General features: G+C 39.8%; 1 protein-coding gene across 1 annotated transcript in view; it reads right to left on the bottom strand.

The window, feature by feature from the left end:
- MAP7D3 (MAP7 domain containing 3) overlaps positions 1–13,545 on the bottom strand; it is a gene marked incomplete at its 3' end in the record, with an annotated part of 33,183 nt that extends 19,638 nt beyond the window's left edge. Inside the window, 6 exon segments of the mRNA XM_018044250.1 lie at positions 2,528–2,626; positions 3,172–3,283; positions 6,169–6,332; positions 7,729–7,812; positions 7,910–8,008; positions 13,398–13,545. Coding sequence (XP_017899739.1) covers positions 2,528–2,626; positions 3,172–3,283; positions 6,169–6,332; positions 7,729–7,812; positions 7,910–8,008; positions 13,398–13,452 — 613 coding nt within the window.
- Between the last annotated feature and the right edge of the window lie 4,401 nt (positions 13,546–17,946).

Raw genomic sequence — 17,946 nt, 5'->3', positions numbered from 1 at the left:
ATTTGAGTTTGAAATGTTCATCTCTCTGGATTGAACAGGTTTTATTTCAGTTTGAAGGGATTTTACAAAGGTAAGCCAGTGAAAATATTGATTTTATTTTCTGTGGAATCATTAATTACAGCATTAATCATTTCAGAGTGTGTAATATACTATAAAGCAAGTTATTTCATAAAGTATCTTCCACACATACCTTCTTGGATTAAAAACAAGTGAAGGTATCATTTAAAAAATTACTTGGAATTGTTTCTTCAGTGCAATTTAACTCATTACTAACTTGACAGTCATCACCTGTCCCTTTTCTTTACATGTTTCACTAATACAGCACATACACATATTAATGAAAACACATTAGCGTTGGCTCACTATAATAAAAATGTAACAAATGTCTGTGGAGAAATCTTTGCTAATTCCTCTAATCAGTTAGATAGTAAAACAGGGTCAACACTTGTGAAACAATTAAAATAAAATGAAAGTATACAAATATGACATTGCAATGAATGTTATCTAATTTTTCTAAAGGATTGAATTTGTGAATAATAAATTAATTTTATTATATGATAAGCAAGGTGCTAGAGAAAATCTTCCCTTATTGATCTATGAATGAACCTGGGCTATATGTAAAAGTGCTCTGGAAAAGCATACTAAGGTTAATGATGGAAAGTGGATCAACTTCTGTTGGACTATTTATTATAAGAGAAAATGAGATGCGTCAAAACTGACAAAGAACGAAAGATCTCTCAAGTTCATTGTTGAAAATTTTAAGAGTTCTAAAAGTACAAATGATGTAATTTAAGTATAAACAAAACAAAAAATCCTTTTTCAACATATATTTAGACAAAAATGGAAATCTTTCCCACTAAGTTAACCACTGCTACAATTAACCAATTATATGCTTTAAATGATATCCAGAATCTTTTTCCACACTGGAATTTTAGAGCAATCAGCATGCTCAAAAAATGCTCAGACACCTAATAACACAAAAGAAACATTTTTAATTCAAACTATAATTATGCCTTTGTTTCAATTCACAAGGTACAAAAATTGTATATCTTTTCTACAGCCAAGTTTGAGGGAATGAAGTGGAATATGTTTGCCATGTCTTTTTCCTGCAAAGATCATGTCTTGTTTTTTTCTCTGGAAAGAAAAAGGATTTTTTTTGATGGGTATAGTTATCTAATCCATCTCAACTACCAGCGAGAAACACCATGTAGTATAAGCCAGATATGGTCACTAACACACTCAGGTAAAGATTTTTAAAAAAAAAAATAAGGAATGCTAGGGAATTCCCTGGTGCTCCAGTCGTTAGAACTCCACACTTTCACTGCCAAGGATGCATGTTCAATTCCTGGTCAAGAAACTAAGGAGTGCTAATTAAAAGGGCAAACACCAGGAGCAAAATGTATTTTAAGTATCTGCAGTAGATAAGTTTTATTTTATTTTAAAGAGCGCTGCATTACCTCTACAAAGAGTTGTCAAGTACAGCTTAGAAATACTCTCTCATTAACACTGTTAAAAACCATTTTATTTGCTTTGGGGAAAAACACAGACTTGTTAGTGGAATGTACAGTTTAAAACCGTTTAAAACCATGATCGAATGACCAAAAAATTATGATCAGATGATGAAAATATAAACCACAGAAGAGCAGGGTGGAATGGAAATCACTGAATTTCTTGGGGTCTTAATTATAAAATAGGAAGGTAACTTGCTTGTCAACTTTACATATATTGAAGCAGATCAACCTGTCCACTGCATACTATTATTTTTCTTAAATTAACTAATATTCATGAAACTTAATGGAAATTGAATGGACTACTCTAGTTTCTGGAAAAATGGATTTCAGTTTTAGGTAAGACAGAATATGGATTAATTCTAAAATAAATTATTCTGTCACTTAATGTCAATGTCTTTGGGTCAAAATATATTTCATAGCTGTTGGGCTACCTGAGCCCAACAAACCCATCTGATACCATTAGTACACAAACCAAGAAACAAGGGGCTTCTCTGGCGGCACAGTGGTGGAGAGCCTGCCTGCCAATGCAGGGGACATGGATTGGATTCCTGATCTGGAAGGATCCCACATGCTTTGGAGCAACTAAGTACGTGTGCCACAATTACTGAGCCCGTGCTCTGGAGCCTGGGGAACTACAACTACCGAGCCCATGTGCCACAGCTACTGAAGCCCGTGCGCCTAGGGCTCATGCTCCACAACAAGGGAAGCCACCACAATGAGGGGCCTATGCACTGCAACGAGAGCGTAGCCTCTACTCACTGAAACTAGAGAAAAGCCCAAGAAGCAACAAAGACCCAGCCAAAAATTTTTTTTAATTTAAAAAAAGAAACAGATTTATACTGATGAAAATACAAAAAAGTAATCACCATCTCTACTGCGAAACAACACGGTGGTGCTCTTCTAAAATAAATCTAAATATCCTATGATCTAAAGAGTAAGTGGTACTGTAGGAATACATATAAAGACTTGATGTCACTGGTTTGAAACTCAGTAAAATACATGAAATAAATACTTACTCTTGGCAACAGAATTTTGAAGACCAGTAGATGACATTTGTCTATGTAATCCACAAGTCCCCTGCTCAAGCTTTTCAGTAGATGTAGAATGTTTGTTGACTGAGAAAAGATACAAGATTTACTGTACTCATATTTAAAAAAATATCATTAGCTGAAACAAGATGAGCTCATGATGTACTTATACAGAGCATAAACATGTATTAATTAGGTACGCAATGCTCACTGTCGATCATTCCTTATAAATTATGGAAATTTAACTTACGTTTTATGCAATTGCTTAGAATTATATCCACACATAGGAAAAATTATAGTACATCATTAGTAAACAGGGCAATTTATTTTTAAAATATGCACTGGACAAAGGTGTGCAAAGCTTATCAATTATTATTCATTTTTACACAGATTACAAGTTTAAATGGTAAGATTTTGGATATACTATATAAAATAAAGTTATTATAAAATTTCACCTGTTTCTTTGGCAATCTCACACGACACAAATTTAAATGTATGGCAAAGAATACATGGCAGTGTTTTCACTTAGGATACAAAGCTGAAAACCCATTGTAAATGCAACCGTATACTAACAGCTAATATTTACATGTGAAAATGAATAAACTTAAAAGTTTAGCAGTTGTATTAATTACCAGTCTTATTTTGGGAATTTACTGTTGTATAGCCTCCCCATGACCATCTTTTTTGACGGTCAACGCGGCTGCTCCTTTCCAGTGTACGATGAAGGACGGCTTTGAATTTCTCCTATTTAAAATAAAAGCCAACAAATGTTTACGTATGTATTATATTCACTAGTACAATTCTGATCTATCAGTTATAAAATACCCCTACCACCGAATTTTTTAATCAGGCAAAATTTTTTTTATAAAGGAGAAAAGTTAAAATTGGAAACATCTCAGGTATGAATCCATACTTTCCCAACTAAGTAGGTTTTAATATTATGGATATGAATCGAGAAACTGACCATGCTTCCCTCTTTGCTTGTATCATTAGGAAATTTAGAAATAAAGGTGTAGCCTATTCCAGCAACTGTACAAGGACTGAGTAGTACGCTTTGATGTATGCTAATCATGCCTTATGTTTTATTATTTTCTTACTTTAATTCCCCCTTCTGCTTGATTCCCTCAAACATTTATTTTCTCATCTGGTTGTGGTATATAGTTTTTAAAATATACCTTAAATTCTTTGTAGAATGAGGCAGGATAAAAAAATCAACTAATACATATAAGTGAAACTATGCCAGATCATCTATTATATCCACATTTCTAACTTCTTAAATCCTGGTGTTAACTAATCAAATTTTTAAAAAGAGGTGTGTCTTGACCTCAGCTTTAGTCTAAACGGCGCAGAATAACAGGTCTGCGAATGCAAATGCTACACAATGGCAAAACAGCACCACTGTCAGAAATGAGATGCAGTTTTCTATTCCTCATCTCTGTGCTGTGATGTACCATGGACTACACTCGCGTAAGCAAATCAACCTCAGGGCCAGAAAGTTTTCTATTCTTCCCTGACAACAACTGCTTCATAGCAACAACATCCTTACAAGGTTCCCACAGTTTAGAGGGTGAACATATTAGGAAAATGGAGCCGGCCATATTCTCTGAGGAGAAAAGCAACTGCAATTTTAAAATGAAACTTATCTAATGACAATATTTTAAATTATATTTTCTAACAGAAAGGAAGTTGTTCTAAATTACTTAGACACCCCAGAAGTATAATAAAGATCAAAAAGAGAATATTCTTGCATTATTAAAACCTCTCTCCTAAGCTCTCTTGTGGTGTTTCCAGATGTGCTGACCCTCCATGCTCTTTCAGGTTCCTTCTGGCATCTGTGGCTCATGTGCAAGCTCCTGTCCTCTTTCCCATGTGCCCCCATTCACACTCGCCCCTCCTTACCACCACTGAGTCTGAGGTTTTACCCTGCTCTACTGAATCATTCTCTTTTTCTGTGTGCAGCCTCCTCAGTGATGATCGGTCCCTGCTCTGTCTAGGGCTCTCCCGCACTAGCTCTCTGGGGCCGGTTCTCTTTGGAGCTTTCTCCTGGTCTTCTGGGCTCTTGTCTGGTGCTCTCTCCCTGGCTCCCACCCTGTCTACACTGCCATTTTGTTGCTTCTTCCTTCCCTGTGTTCTCTCTCAGGTTCCTTTTTTCCTAAGATGGTCTTTTCTACTCGCAGTCCTTGGGGCTCTCCCTCTGTCCTCCAGGGACCTTTCCTGACCCAACAGTTTCCTATTTTACTCTCTTTGGTTCTGTCTTTATCAAGTTCAGTCTCTCTGGCCTTCACTCTTCTTCACCACAGAGAAGTCGTTTTAAGGAGACATTTCACAGAGGAAGATAGAGTGATACAAGTTCTGAATGAGAATTCATTAAATACTGGAATGTGGGGGAAAAGACAGAGAAGGTGCTAGTGAACCATGGACAGGGAAGAAACACCACAGGAGTAGCCCTAAAATAAACAAGATTCACCGATGGGATAAGGAGTTGGGGGGGGTGAGGCATTTTCAAGAGCCAACTGTGTGTAAAAGAGGAAGAAAAGTGAGCACCAGAGAAAGATACAGAGAAGAGGGCTCTTGGGAGAGAAATGGAAACAAAGGGAAAAGGAAAGAAAAAATATTCTAAAATTAGAGCAACAGGAAAAAAAAAAAGACAGGGAGAGGATAAAAACCCACTCGCTGAGAGAACCATGGCAGAAACTAGCAAAGATGGGAGCAAAAAGGAGGGAGAAGCTAAGACAAAGAAAGTAGAAAGAAAAAGGGGGTGCTATTGGAGAAAAAGGGCCAGAGTCAGACAAAGAGCCTCAGGGACACTTGAGGGGCACTGGGACAAAGAGAAAGAAAGACTGACAGTGAAGAATAGGATGGAACATGCCAATTCCAAAGGAGCCAAGGACACTCATTAAAGATCTGCAACAACCTACAGGAGAAAAACTTGGTGTCAGAGAGAATCCTACAAATTGAGACAGCTAACCAGATGCCCACAGAGAAACAGCCAAAGGCAAACTGACTGAAGAGGGACAGGGAGGGAAAGAGAGGGCAGGACAAAGGTAGTGACTCGTATCAACAGAGTGCCAAAGACACCCAGAGTCCAGACAGGAAGAGAGCAAGGCCACAAGAGGACCAAGAAAGGAACAATAAGGGGAGAGCGAGAGAGAGCAAACAGAAGGGAGCCAGGGAACCATGGGAGAGTGGAAGGCTCTGATCCGGCTGGGCTCTGCCACTCACACAATGAGTGGAGTGGTGAGAAGCAGACCAGTCAGGGACAGAGGGGGCCCTATCAGAGAGGGCCTGATAGTGGATGGGTGAATACTAGGCAATGGGACAACACCTTTGGTAGGAGAGAAAGCGCCTCAGAACAAAGCTCAGGCTGCAGGCACCCTGCAGGCACACAGGGCTCTCTCCCTGGATGCGCAAGGCTCGTCTTCACCTCAGTTACTAAGCCTAAACTCAGGCCTCAGAGCAGGATGGGGCAAGAGGCGCTAATGTTTAAGGAAAGACCAAAGAAGAACTGGTACTGGTTCCAGAAGAATCGGGATCGGTTCCAATAAAAGCAGAGAAGGGCTAAGAAAAAAGTACTGCAGAACCAGGCAACACAGTGTATCATCTGATTAACAAAGAAGAAAAACACGTACCCTTTCTTCCTCTAACATTTCGTTTCTTTTTTTTTCTGCAGATATTCTCCGTTGTTCATCTTTTTCTTTCTGTTCCCTCAGCTTTCGCTGTTTTTCTTCCATCTGTTTTTCATATACGATCTTAGACTTTCTTTCTTTTTCAAGTAGCTGTGTCTCTTTATTAGCTGAAATATTCCAAATGCAAGGTAAGAGCCAAGAAAATGTTTAAGTTTTCCACATTACAGACAGAGAAGGAAAGTTAATGTATTTTATTCTTTCTTAAAAATAACATAACCTGTGCTAATAACTAAAGATTTATTATATAAATGACCAGAGATGGCCATGAAAGAATCATTTCCACTGGGTGTTCATTTACCTCCTGAGAACTGAATTGGCTTAAATGACTCCCCTATCCAAACTAAAACTCCAAATTCAAAAGAAATATTTTCTTTCATGTGATGTTTCTGCTGACTTGAGCTGAAGTCAAACCCCATCAGATTAATATGCTGTACATTAAAATAAGAATTAAAAAACACATGGCCAGAATATATGGCTTTTTTCCTTCTAATACGAAACTTATTTTTAAAGGCCTCATCTAAACAGAACATATTAAGCATGCCGATTTGACCTTCATGGGCTTAGGCACATACCATATTACTGACCAGCATGATGTTTTCCTACATTCAAATTTCCTCTCACTAAAGCCTGGAGAGCATCCATGCAGTTGTAAAAATACTCTTCTAAAGAGCTACAGGAAGAAACTGCTCCTCACCAAAACAGACAACTGCTATTCCATTTGGATGAAGGTGAGCACTAATTTTGCAGTGGATTTACAGGGCCAGATGAGGAAAATACATAGCTGAAAAAGCATTCTCTCAAGATTATGGTTCTTTTAGAAAAGAATATTATTTTTTAATATAAATTTATTTATTTTAATTGGAGGATTCTTTTAGATCTTAATTAATACAAAGTCACACTTGAGAAAGTATAGCAATCAGTGAAAGATACCATATCTATGGTAAAACTTTTAGCAAATTCATTTATGTTTTTGGCCATGCCACGGCTTGTGGGATCTTGGTTCCCGAATCTGGGATTGAACCCCAGGCCTCCGGCAGTGAAAGCACAGGGTTAACCACTGGACCTCCAGGGAATTCCTTCATTTTTGTTTTCAGAGTCATTTTTACTGAAATGCTCATTTTGCTTGTTTCTACAAATGCTGAAAAAATGTTCATACTTTAGTTTTCAGAAAATTAAAGCTAACAGAAATTACTATTTCAAAAATAAAACAATTAGGCCAAATATTTTTCACAGGTCTTCTTTATCTCATTTAGTATATGCTTTTAATCCAATATAACACATAAAGTAAAAAGACAGTAACACATACTGTATAACATATACTATTAAGAAAAGATTAAAAAGTAAAACCACTTTGAAAATATGTAACCTTAATGTAAAATTTATTCATTTTGATTTTTTTAAGTCTAAAATATACCATCATCCTGATTCATTTTGCTGTACAGTATAAACTGATGCAACATTATAAAATAACTATACTCCAATAAAAATTAATTTTAAAAATACCATCATCTTGTCTTTTTTTCTCTTCTCTCCGCTCCTTTGCTAATCTTTGTTTTATGTCATTTTTAAGCACAGAGCCATCTATTACTAAAAAAAAAAAAAGAAAATAATTAGATATCAATAGGATATCAAACTTAAAGGATATAACACTTTGACATCTATCAAAGTACTCTAGAAATTATACCTGGCTTAAATGGTGATTTTATATTTGAAGGCTGGGACGGAAGAGAACTAAAGCTACCTTGACTTCGTCTTTCTTCAGCAATGGCATTAGCAGCAGCAACTAAAATACAGAGAGATAAAGGAAAGGGATTAAATATTAAGAAGACAAACAGCTAACCCAGAGGTGGCAAATTGTATCTTGAAAATAAAGGATAGCATCTCTTCTAGAAAGCATGACAGATGACTCTGGGTCAGCAAAGACATACTGAATACCTATGATGTTCAACAATAATTCAACAAAGAATTAACACTGTTTACTGTAGACACGCCAGCCTATCTGTGCACAGAGTTGTCAGTGGAAGCAGCAGCATGAGCTGGTGGGTGAATCAGAGCTAATGAGTAACAGATCTCAAAAATGCCTAGGAAAACTGAGTGGGCAAGGATTCGGAAAAAATGTTTCGCCATGAATTGGGCAAATTTAAAAAAAGATTTGGAGTTTATGGGTTTGAATTTGGAAGCAAAAGTGTCAACAGTGAGAGCCTCAAAGATTGGGCCCAATATTAAGGAGAACATTTATAAATTACCTTGATCAGGGGCTATCTACCCTGGCTCCCCAGTAGAGTCACCCAAATTGTTTAAAAAAAAAAAATTAGCAATGCTTTCCCCTCCCCATTTCCACTCTCTGAATGTGGGGCCCAGGCCTTTGCAGTTGCTAAAAGCTCTATTCTGATGCACAGGTAAGGTGGAGAAACACTCAAAGAAGTTCCAATGGGATGGTATTTTTCGAGGTAGGAAAATATCAAGTTAATAAATATTAATTAACACATCTTGTCTAAACAGGTAGAAAATGGTAAATAAACTTTAATAAGGGTGAAGTATAAAAGAGTGTGGGAGCAAAACTTGAGGGAAAGTAAGAAAAACTAAAATTGTGGATGATACCAAAACAAGTTATTGGGGAATTCCCTGAACTCTTTCCATATATGACTGTAGAAAATGCCTCACAGTAGCAGGCATCTTCAGGAAGGAGCTGGAAAATAATACTGAAAACTCTCTTCTACCCTAGTATATAAACACAGGAAACATGCCCCTGTGATACTGCATACAATTCTGGTCTCTACATATCAAGAAAAACGTAGAACAGTTGAAGATGGGCAGTTAAATAAGAGACTAGAGGGCCTGTGGTTGTACTCAGAATGAATGGGCTGAGATGTTACTTGCCACTGATGAAAGATATCTGGGAGCCATTTTACAGAGTAACCTTGAAAGTGACACAACTGCTGCCATAGATACCACCATTTCAAAAGGGGAAATGATTTTTTTTTAATCCCAGAGACCAAACAGCTCAGATAATCCACGATCTAGCTAAATTTGAATTGAAGATTAGACTCTTCAACTTCTTCAGTAATTTATCAATTTTGTGGACCACAAATATTCTCTGAATTTCAGTCCTGGTGTACTAAGAACATTCTTATATAGTCTGTAAGTTAAATAATCTTCAGTAATTTATCAATTTTGTGGACCACAAATATTCTCTGAATTTCAGTCCTGGTGTACTAAGAACATTCTTATATAGTCTATAAGTTAAATAAACCATGCTACACACCCCCCTTCCACTCACATTTCTATGTGAGCATAGAGAAAACCACTGTTGCTTTTGCATATTCAGTTTTCCTGTTTAAAAGACGTAAGGGAAGTCCATATATTTTGGCACAACTTAGTTGGCCATAAGGACAATTTCCCTCAAAATGTACAATTTTACCAGATTTAAAGATCTTATTAATCACAAGTAAACTTAGAAGTAGTTGTGGCAATAATGAACCACACCATATACAGGTTATAATATCAAATCTAATTTTTTTTTTGGCTGCACAGGGTGGTTTGCAGGATCTCAGTTCCCTGACCAGGGAATTGATTCCAGGTCATGGCAGTGAAAGTGCCAAGTCCTAACCATTAGACAATCAGGAAACGTCCCTCAAATCTGATTTTTAGACCCTTACTTCCAAATTCCTACTGACAAGAGATACATTCACCAAAAGGACAGGCTCTAAAAATGTCCAGACACTAGGGGAAAGCCTCCATGTCTGGAGTTAACAAAATGAACATTTTATTCAACTCTATTCAATGAGGAATTTAACAGGTGCAATAGAGTATTTCTATAGTTCTTATACTAATTCTAAACTCCAAATTAAAGTTAAAAGTTACTTTCTGCCTGGAGATTAAATAAGAAAACATGTAGATTTTATTACTAAAACTGAATTATGAATCTTAATCTGTATTTCCAAAAAACTGCCATAATGAATAATGTATATCACTTCACCATTTATGAAGTTTTCATTGATTACCTCATTTAATTCTCATAATAATCCTATAAAGTGGGTATTATTTTCTTCATTCTTTACAGATGAGCAAACTGAAGCTAAATACAACTTTCCCAGATCACACAGATAGGAACTGGTAAAGCCAGAACTTACTTCAATTGTAACTTTACTTTGAAATATTACATAAATATGAAGGACCAGACTGTATAAAACCCACATCAACCTTTATATGACTTATTTCAATACTCCCACTTCAGCTAATTTTAAGGTTACTTCTTTTTAAAATACCATAATGAAGGAATTAAGATCTAAATGTATACAACTTATTCAACAATAAGTAAATGAAATATATGGGTTTTGGTATAAAACATACTTTGGAAATACAGCAATGGAAATTATTTTAAAATAAAGCATTTACTTTTTTTTTTTTTTAAGCTGTGGTTAAGAAAAGCCTAAGTTTAAAGAAAATGTGTAAAAAGCAATACAAAAAGAAAACGATTCTCTCTCTCTCTCTCTTTTTTTGGTGGCACCTCAAGGCTTGTGGCAGTTTAGTTCCCCAACCAGGGATTGAACCCTACGAGGAGAAAATAAAAATCATTCCAGCTATCTAACCCAATAAAAGCCTCAGAATAAAATGAACCAAAAATAGGTGCCACTAGAATGCCAAAGTTAAAGAATGTTTTACACTTGATAGATTTTTAAAAGATATCATTGAAATTTTGAAGCCCCTTCTGGACATAAAGCATTTTAGGTCATTACTGACTTCAACATAGTAGAAAATTTCTGCTTCTCTCCTAAACCTCCTTCCTCAACACACACAAAATCTGTGTCATAAGGGCTCTGCTCTACTACAGCAAGCAAATGCAAGAAAGAACATTTTTCTAAGACAGTTATTTCAAGGATGGTAAAAATCTTCCTAAATCTGCACCCGAGCATGATCACCCCAAAATGTTTAACCTTATGAGATATCAATGATAAATATTCATCCCAATACTTACTAGCAATTCTACACTGTCTGCCACAATTGTTCTTGACATCACAGAGTTCCACATAAAATCTATAGCCCCACCTCTCCATGACCTTTCTTCAGTACTAACTGGAAACATTAAATCACATAAACTAGTGAAACAGTATTTCTTATTCCTTAGCAAAGGGCATAGATTGCAAAAAAAAAAAAAATGATGGAAAGGTTTTTAAAAAATTATTTTAAGAAGGGCTATGGTTGTGGCAAGAAACAAGCATACCATGAAACCAAATTGCTACAGATAAAGGAATACAGCGCTATTCACTGTTGTTTCGGTAACAGAATAAAAAGAGGTAAATTGCTACAAGTCTTGAGCTCCTGCTGGATGCAGCCTTCAAAGCGTAGGCTGCCAGTGATATCTAGCAGCAGACTGTCTTCCAGCAACCCCGTCCCTGAGCCTTCCCACACAGCTGCTGGCCCAGTCCTGGATGCACCCTTCTTCAAAGCTGAGTAGTTTGGAGTGGTGTGGTCCCCCGCAGATCTGTTCCACCCACACCAAGGCTCTCTGTTCATGGCCTTATTGCTTGAAGTTTGCATGTTATTAGGCCAGGGAGAGAGTGAGAAAATATTAAGAAAAAAAAAAAGAAACCAAAGATATCTGCAATCAGCGAACAACAAAAATAAAGGGGATTCAAGGAATTTTGCCTAAAACAGCAACAAAGTTTACTCACTGTTATTTGTATAAGAGAAAAGTAGCAATTGCCACAAAGTGGCAGCACATTTCATTGACCCTTTGTCCCCTTCAGGAAAATACTGTGACCAAGTAGAAAGTTCTTTCTAATCAAGGTGATCCTCTGAAAACTCTAATATGTGATGTTTTCATTCCTAATATGAAATGGGCAGCAAAGATGTCAACTAGGGCTCTGGGTTAAGCCTTTTTTATTCTGCTTTCAAGTTTTTGGTTTGAAATACTGTGAATTCCAAGCAACTGTCCCATGTAAAATTTTAAAAATACTTTGCAATGTTCAATATAAAAATACGTTGGGGGGGGGGGTCGGTTAACCAGAATGCTGGTTAGTTTAAATCAGTGAAATAAGTCAATGTCAGAGAACCTTAGGTGCCAATAAACAATAAAACAATCGGAATTTATTGCAAACTCTCCCCGTAGGTGAACCATAATAAGCTAAGACAGAAGAGTTTTTCTCCCTGTGCAATAAAGAAAGTGTATTTGCTGCTGACATAGTCTCTGGGGAGTTAATTCAAAGCGTTCTGAAGTAACATAAACCCAATTGCAGCCAGTCTAAATTAATTTCTTAACTGCAAATGGAAAATTCCCGAAGGACTTCAATAAAATCAATAAGACTGTTTTACTCAAGGTCATATAGGAGGAAACTAGCTCGAGAACTAAAAGCAACCTCCCACAAGCAACATATACTAGCTCAAGCACTGGAGCAGTCTCCTGGGCTAAGCCATGCGCTACCAAATTTTACAAAATAAACGATTTGGGAGAAAAATTTCTTTGGCGATGAGACCAGTTTAAAAGAAAGCACCCAGAAGCGCTGAGTTCCGTTCAGTTCAGCCTAGGGTCTGCAAGACGTCCCACGGAAGGTGACATCCTGGCGATCACGTGCTACAGGAGGCAAGCCAAGAGGAGCGGGGGATGGGGGCAAGTCTCATTCCAAATTTCAAATCAAGACCCTCAAGGCCCCCTCCTTACAGGACCTTAACCAGATCCTAACCAGGAGGGTGCGGGAGGTCAAGCCTGCGAAGAGCCCTGGGTTCCGACCATGGTAGACGAAGAAAGCTCGAGCGTCGAGGGCTCAGGGGAATCTCCAGGGCTGCCCGGAGCCGAGAGGGCCGTCCCGGCGCCCGCCGCCCCCGAAAGGCAGGCGGGGCTCGGGGTTGTCCTCGGGCTCCCGGGTGCCAGGCGCCCGCCCTCCCGCCCCAGTAGCGCCCGTTAGTTCTCTCGCGCCCCGCCCGCCGGAGGGGGTGCGGCCGTCGGCAGTGGCAGTTGGGCTGAAGGGCTTGGGCTGGTCTCCCCTCCCGCCCGCGTCCCCTCTCGGCGACCCGTCCCGTCCCGGGGCGCTCCGACGGGGGTGAGGGGAGGACCCGACGGCGCGCGAGGCGACTCCGGAGTAAAGTTCTCCCGCTCCGACGGTCCCCGAAGCCGCGGGAAGCCCGCGTCCCGCACGGGCCCGGGCACCCCCGGGAGCCGCTGGCCCGCTCACCCATTCGTTCGCGCAGTCCCCTCAAGGATGTGCCGCCGCCGGCGCGCTCCGCCATCTTCGGAGCAGCCGAGCCGGGAGCCGCTACAGGCACTGGGGCCCCAGTGCGCAGGCTCTCGCGCGGCCGCTGCGGGGCCGGGGCCGTGGCGTCGTCGGGGGGCGGGAAGGGGCGGGGCCCAAAGGGCCGCCGCGCCCACCTCGGACCCGCGACCCGTCAGCGCTGCCTTCTGCGCGCCAAGTTGTGAGCCGCTGGGCGGCGACGACCAGGTGTAAATAAAGACACCTTCTTCTACTTCCCCCGCTCTCCCCGCACTGTGCGTCCTGGAGGCCGGCCGATAATCAGCCGGCCATCCAACATTCCTTTTTTCCTCACTTTACCTAAAACGCAGTAACATTCTTTCCTTCATTCGTTTGTTCACTTATGGAGGTCTTCTTGAGTGCCTCCTTGGTGCGCTTGCATCATGAGTTTGCTAATCTTTGAAACACGACGGAAAGGCCCAGGTTGGGGGAAGAGATAGGTTTCTGTGAGGCTCTAGGGGGCTTGATCACAAGGAAAGATTTTCTTAAAACTGTAGAATAACTCGTGACACTGTTAGGTGTCAACGTTGTGTGAATTATCTTTAGAGTGTCTTTAGGTCTTTAACGTGAAGTCGAGGACTTATTGATGTTAATCACTCCAGATACATAATTATATATTACATATATAATATTCATAAACAATTCCTATCCAGAATGCAGAAAGATCTAAAAAATATTTAAGAAAAAGGCAATTCTCCCCAAAGTGAGCAAAAGGCATAAGCAAGCCTTTCACAGGAGAGAAAACACAAATGGCAATAAGCATAAAAAAAAAAGATTCTCAAACTCTTAAGCACTCAAGAGGACACAAGTGAAAACCACAAGATACCATGTTACACCTATAGATTTGGCAAAAATTTAAAAGTGGAAAAAAGTGTTGGTGAAGATGTAGTTTAATATTGGTGGAGAAAAACAATACTGTAAATCAACTAGACTTCAGTTTGGAAAAATACTAGTGTGTGTTTTTTGGGGGGGAGGGGGCCGGGGATCGTTTGGCACTATAGTACCTGAAGCCCTGCTCCTACTTGTATAGAGACACCAGTGTTCTGCATGATATACATAATGGTAGCCATGATTATTAAGACACACATGATTAGGGCACAAGCAAAGCACGTATACCTACACAGAAATTCAGCTTTGATGAATTTATCTGGAACTTCACAAACAGGTCTCTTTTAACCTATAGATAAACCTTTCTTTTTCTTCAACATCTTTGACAGATCACTGTGAAACATTCAGTAGGTGAGTCATTCAACAAAAGCTTTTATGACCACCTATCCTGTGCCTGACTGGTTGGCTAGAAAGAGACAGGGAAGATCCCCTTAGATGTGTCTTTGGGGCTACAGCAGCTCCCTAAGGAGCCCCTGCAGGACTGTCTGTACGTTTCTCAGAAAAATTTTGGAACTGAAGACTGCCATCTTGGGGAGATTGAGTGTGTTCTGGAGCCAACTCACTCAGAGCTGGGAAACAACCCAGGCCACTTAACTTCTCTCCGCCCCTGTTTGGAAAGCCTATGTTCCCCAGTGAGCAAAAAAAAAAAAAAAAAAACCCTGAATTCCTGCCATTTCTTTCCTACTTGGCTATTTTTTCCCTTAAACCTGACACCAGCAGGAAAAATATTCAGAAACTCTCATACTAGGTCTAGGAATTGTCACTTTTTTCTACTAATACATTGAATTCACATGTAATAAACACTCAGTGCACTTATCAAGTCTAACAAATTTGCATTGAAACTGCTACCATCACAGCTCTATGGGAAGAGTTCTAAGCTTCACAGCCATGAGACAACTGTCCCTTTGCATCCTAGACTACCTGTCAGATTCATCCGTCATATACACAGCAGAGTCAGGGTTTGGGTTTTTTGTTCTCCTCTCATTTCTTTTTTTTTTTTTTTTCTCTCCGCTCATTTCTGACTCTTGTCTCACATCTATTGCCGCTTGGCCATGATACAGGGGGAAGAGTGATGCTTCATTCTGGACTCATCTCTTCCAATTCTACTCACACGTTTTCTTCCCTTTCCCCAAATCTGCACTTTTCTTCTCTCTAAGTTATAGGCTCACCTCAGGCTCTGGTCATTTCTTGCTTGGTTGATGGCTGCTTTCCCAGCTCCGAAATTCCTACTGCAGCACATTGCCCCGACCGCCCCAACCTCAATGATCCTTCAGTCCCCCTTTCCCACTGCCCCCTTTCCCCTTCCCTTTGCACTGAGGACCAGGGTGACCTTGCTTTTTTGGGGGATGTGGTGGGGGACTGATTCTCATGTCCTGAGATAACCACGGTGGGGGTCATGAGCTTCTGAGGAGAGGAAGAAGAGGCCAGCATTGTCATTCAGATCAGACAAACAGATGGGAAGGGCATCATGGTGGTGGTGCAATCTGCGAGGAGCAGTAGCTGCATCTTAGAGGCTTACTTATTGTTACTTAGTAACAGATGTCGTTTGTCCAATACTTATACATTGGCAGGCACAGTGCTTACGGTTCTACATGGATTATTTCATCTAATTCTTGTACCACTTAATGATGCAGCTTCTGTTATCCCCTCATTTTACAGATAAGGAAAGAGTTACCCTTCCCCGGGTTAGCACAGTTAGCAAGTGGCAGAGCCAGGATTCAAGGCCATGTATATCTAGTACTTCTTCCACTGTGTCTTCTAATTTACCAGATGATGAGCCCTAGTCCACTTTTAATTCCTAGCCCATGTCTTCACTTCTCCACTGATGCAGTCCCCACATTCAGCCTATTATTTTTTCTGGCTCAGCCTTGTGGCACATGAAATCTTAGTTTCCCCATCAGGACCAGGGATGGAACCTGAGTCCCTGCATTGGAAGCTCTGAGAGTCTTAACCACTGGACTACCAGAGAAGTCCCTAGACATGCACTTTTTATCACTAGTGAGGTCTTCCTAAAACTAAATCTTTTAACTCAAGTACCACTATGACCGTCTCTTAAGTCTTTAATAAGATGGACAGAAACTATTCAATAAGAAACCATTGAAAATGGATGTTTAATATATATCTAGCAATAGAGATAAATATGACTTCTCTTAAGCAGCCTTTCTTCTAGAAAGGCTCAGCTGAGACTGTAAATGCCAGGTACTCAGGGCTGACTTTAAAATGTATGTGTAAAGGAAAATGTGCCACATCTATTTCACTATTTATCCTGCAATGAATATTTTTTGAATGAATGAAAGAGTAGTGAAAGCCTCCACAGTACTGAAGGAGGAAGAAACGAAAATATTTTCAATGGCTACTGGGGTGTTGAAAAGGTCTAGACTTAAAATTATTAAAGGGCAAGAAAATGTCCTTGTTTTTTTTTTTTTTTTGCTTGACTTCAAATAAAGTAGAGCAAACATGGGCTGTGTCTTCTCACTCTAAATACAGGGCCTGTAATATAAAGGGAGCTTCAGGGGATGCCAAAAAGCATAAAATATCAAGGAATGCCCTTTAAAGACACTTTGGAATTTCTAAAAGAGTTAAAACTTGGTAAAATCCAGATGGGAGAGAAGGAGAGGAAAAGAAGAGTTGAGGTGGTTTATTAAAACACAGATTGCTGGGCCCCATTCCCAGAGTTTCTGATTCTATAAGTGTGATTAACTGTATAACATATACCACCAAGGAAATGTGCCGAATGTCCAGTGTGATGTCAAGTTCAGCCTGAGTGGTTAATATCATTACACTTTGATGATGATCTATATTTAAAAATTTTAATCCAGATCTAGCATCATCATCACACTTTGATGATGACAAATATTAAAAATTCAAATACAAATCTAGTGTCATGTACCGCCTGATACTTGACATTTGTTCACTAAGGGCAGGCAAATGCTTTGCTCTAGGGTTCACTGAAAGCCAAGGTCTGGCCAAGGCCTTGGGGTGAGCATTACAATGGAGGGAGGAACGTCACAGACCCTGAGCTGCCAGGCAAGGAAGCCTGAGAGCATTTTGTACCACAATTTCCTGAGACAGAGTGTGGTGGTACAGCACATTGAATAGACAGTTTTCCTTCTCATTCCCACCCTCACCCCCATAGGATAGTTCACCCATATCACACATTCATACCTACATTTGAAAAGGAGCTAACACAGGTATTGGGAAGGTAAAGAAATCCAGATCACACACAGGAAGTGAAATGCACAAGAATCTCCTCTCCTTGCCACCCAAGAAGAAAGTTTCCCAGGGTCAGAAAAAGGACTAAACAATTCTGTCCCTAACTCTGGCTCTCCTTGAGAATCTCTTTGCAAACCTCAATTGTTTGTCACTGGGCTGATACTCTTGGGGAGTGAAAAGCTTGCCTGTAAGCCTCATTGTTTTTTCACGGCCAGCTTACAGATCTCTTTAGAGAATGTGTACTCTTAGAGAGAAAAGGGCCTGAGAGGGCAAAGGGAAACTTCTGTGCACATGCTCTGAGGCACGTGGGTCTGTGGGGATGCACACGTGGGCAGCCAAGAGCTGAAGCAGGCTTCCAACGGGTTGTCATCTC

This window comes from Capra hircus (genome assembly GCF_001704415.2).
Source record: "Capra hircus breed San Clemente chromosome X unlocalized genomic scaffold, ASM170441v1, whole genome shotgun sequence".
Taxonomy (NCBI): domain Eukaryota; kingdom Metazoa; phylum Chordata; class Mammalia; order Artiodactyla; family Bovidae; genus Capra; species Capra hircus.
The sequence above is the reverse complement of the archived record's forward strand: the minus strand, read 5'-3'. Positions and strand labels throughout refer to the sequence as shown.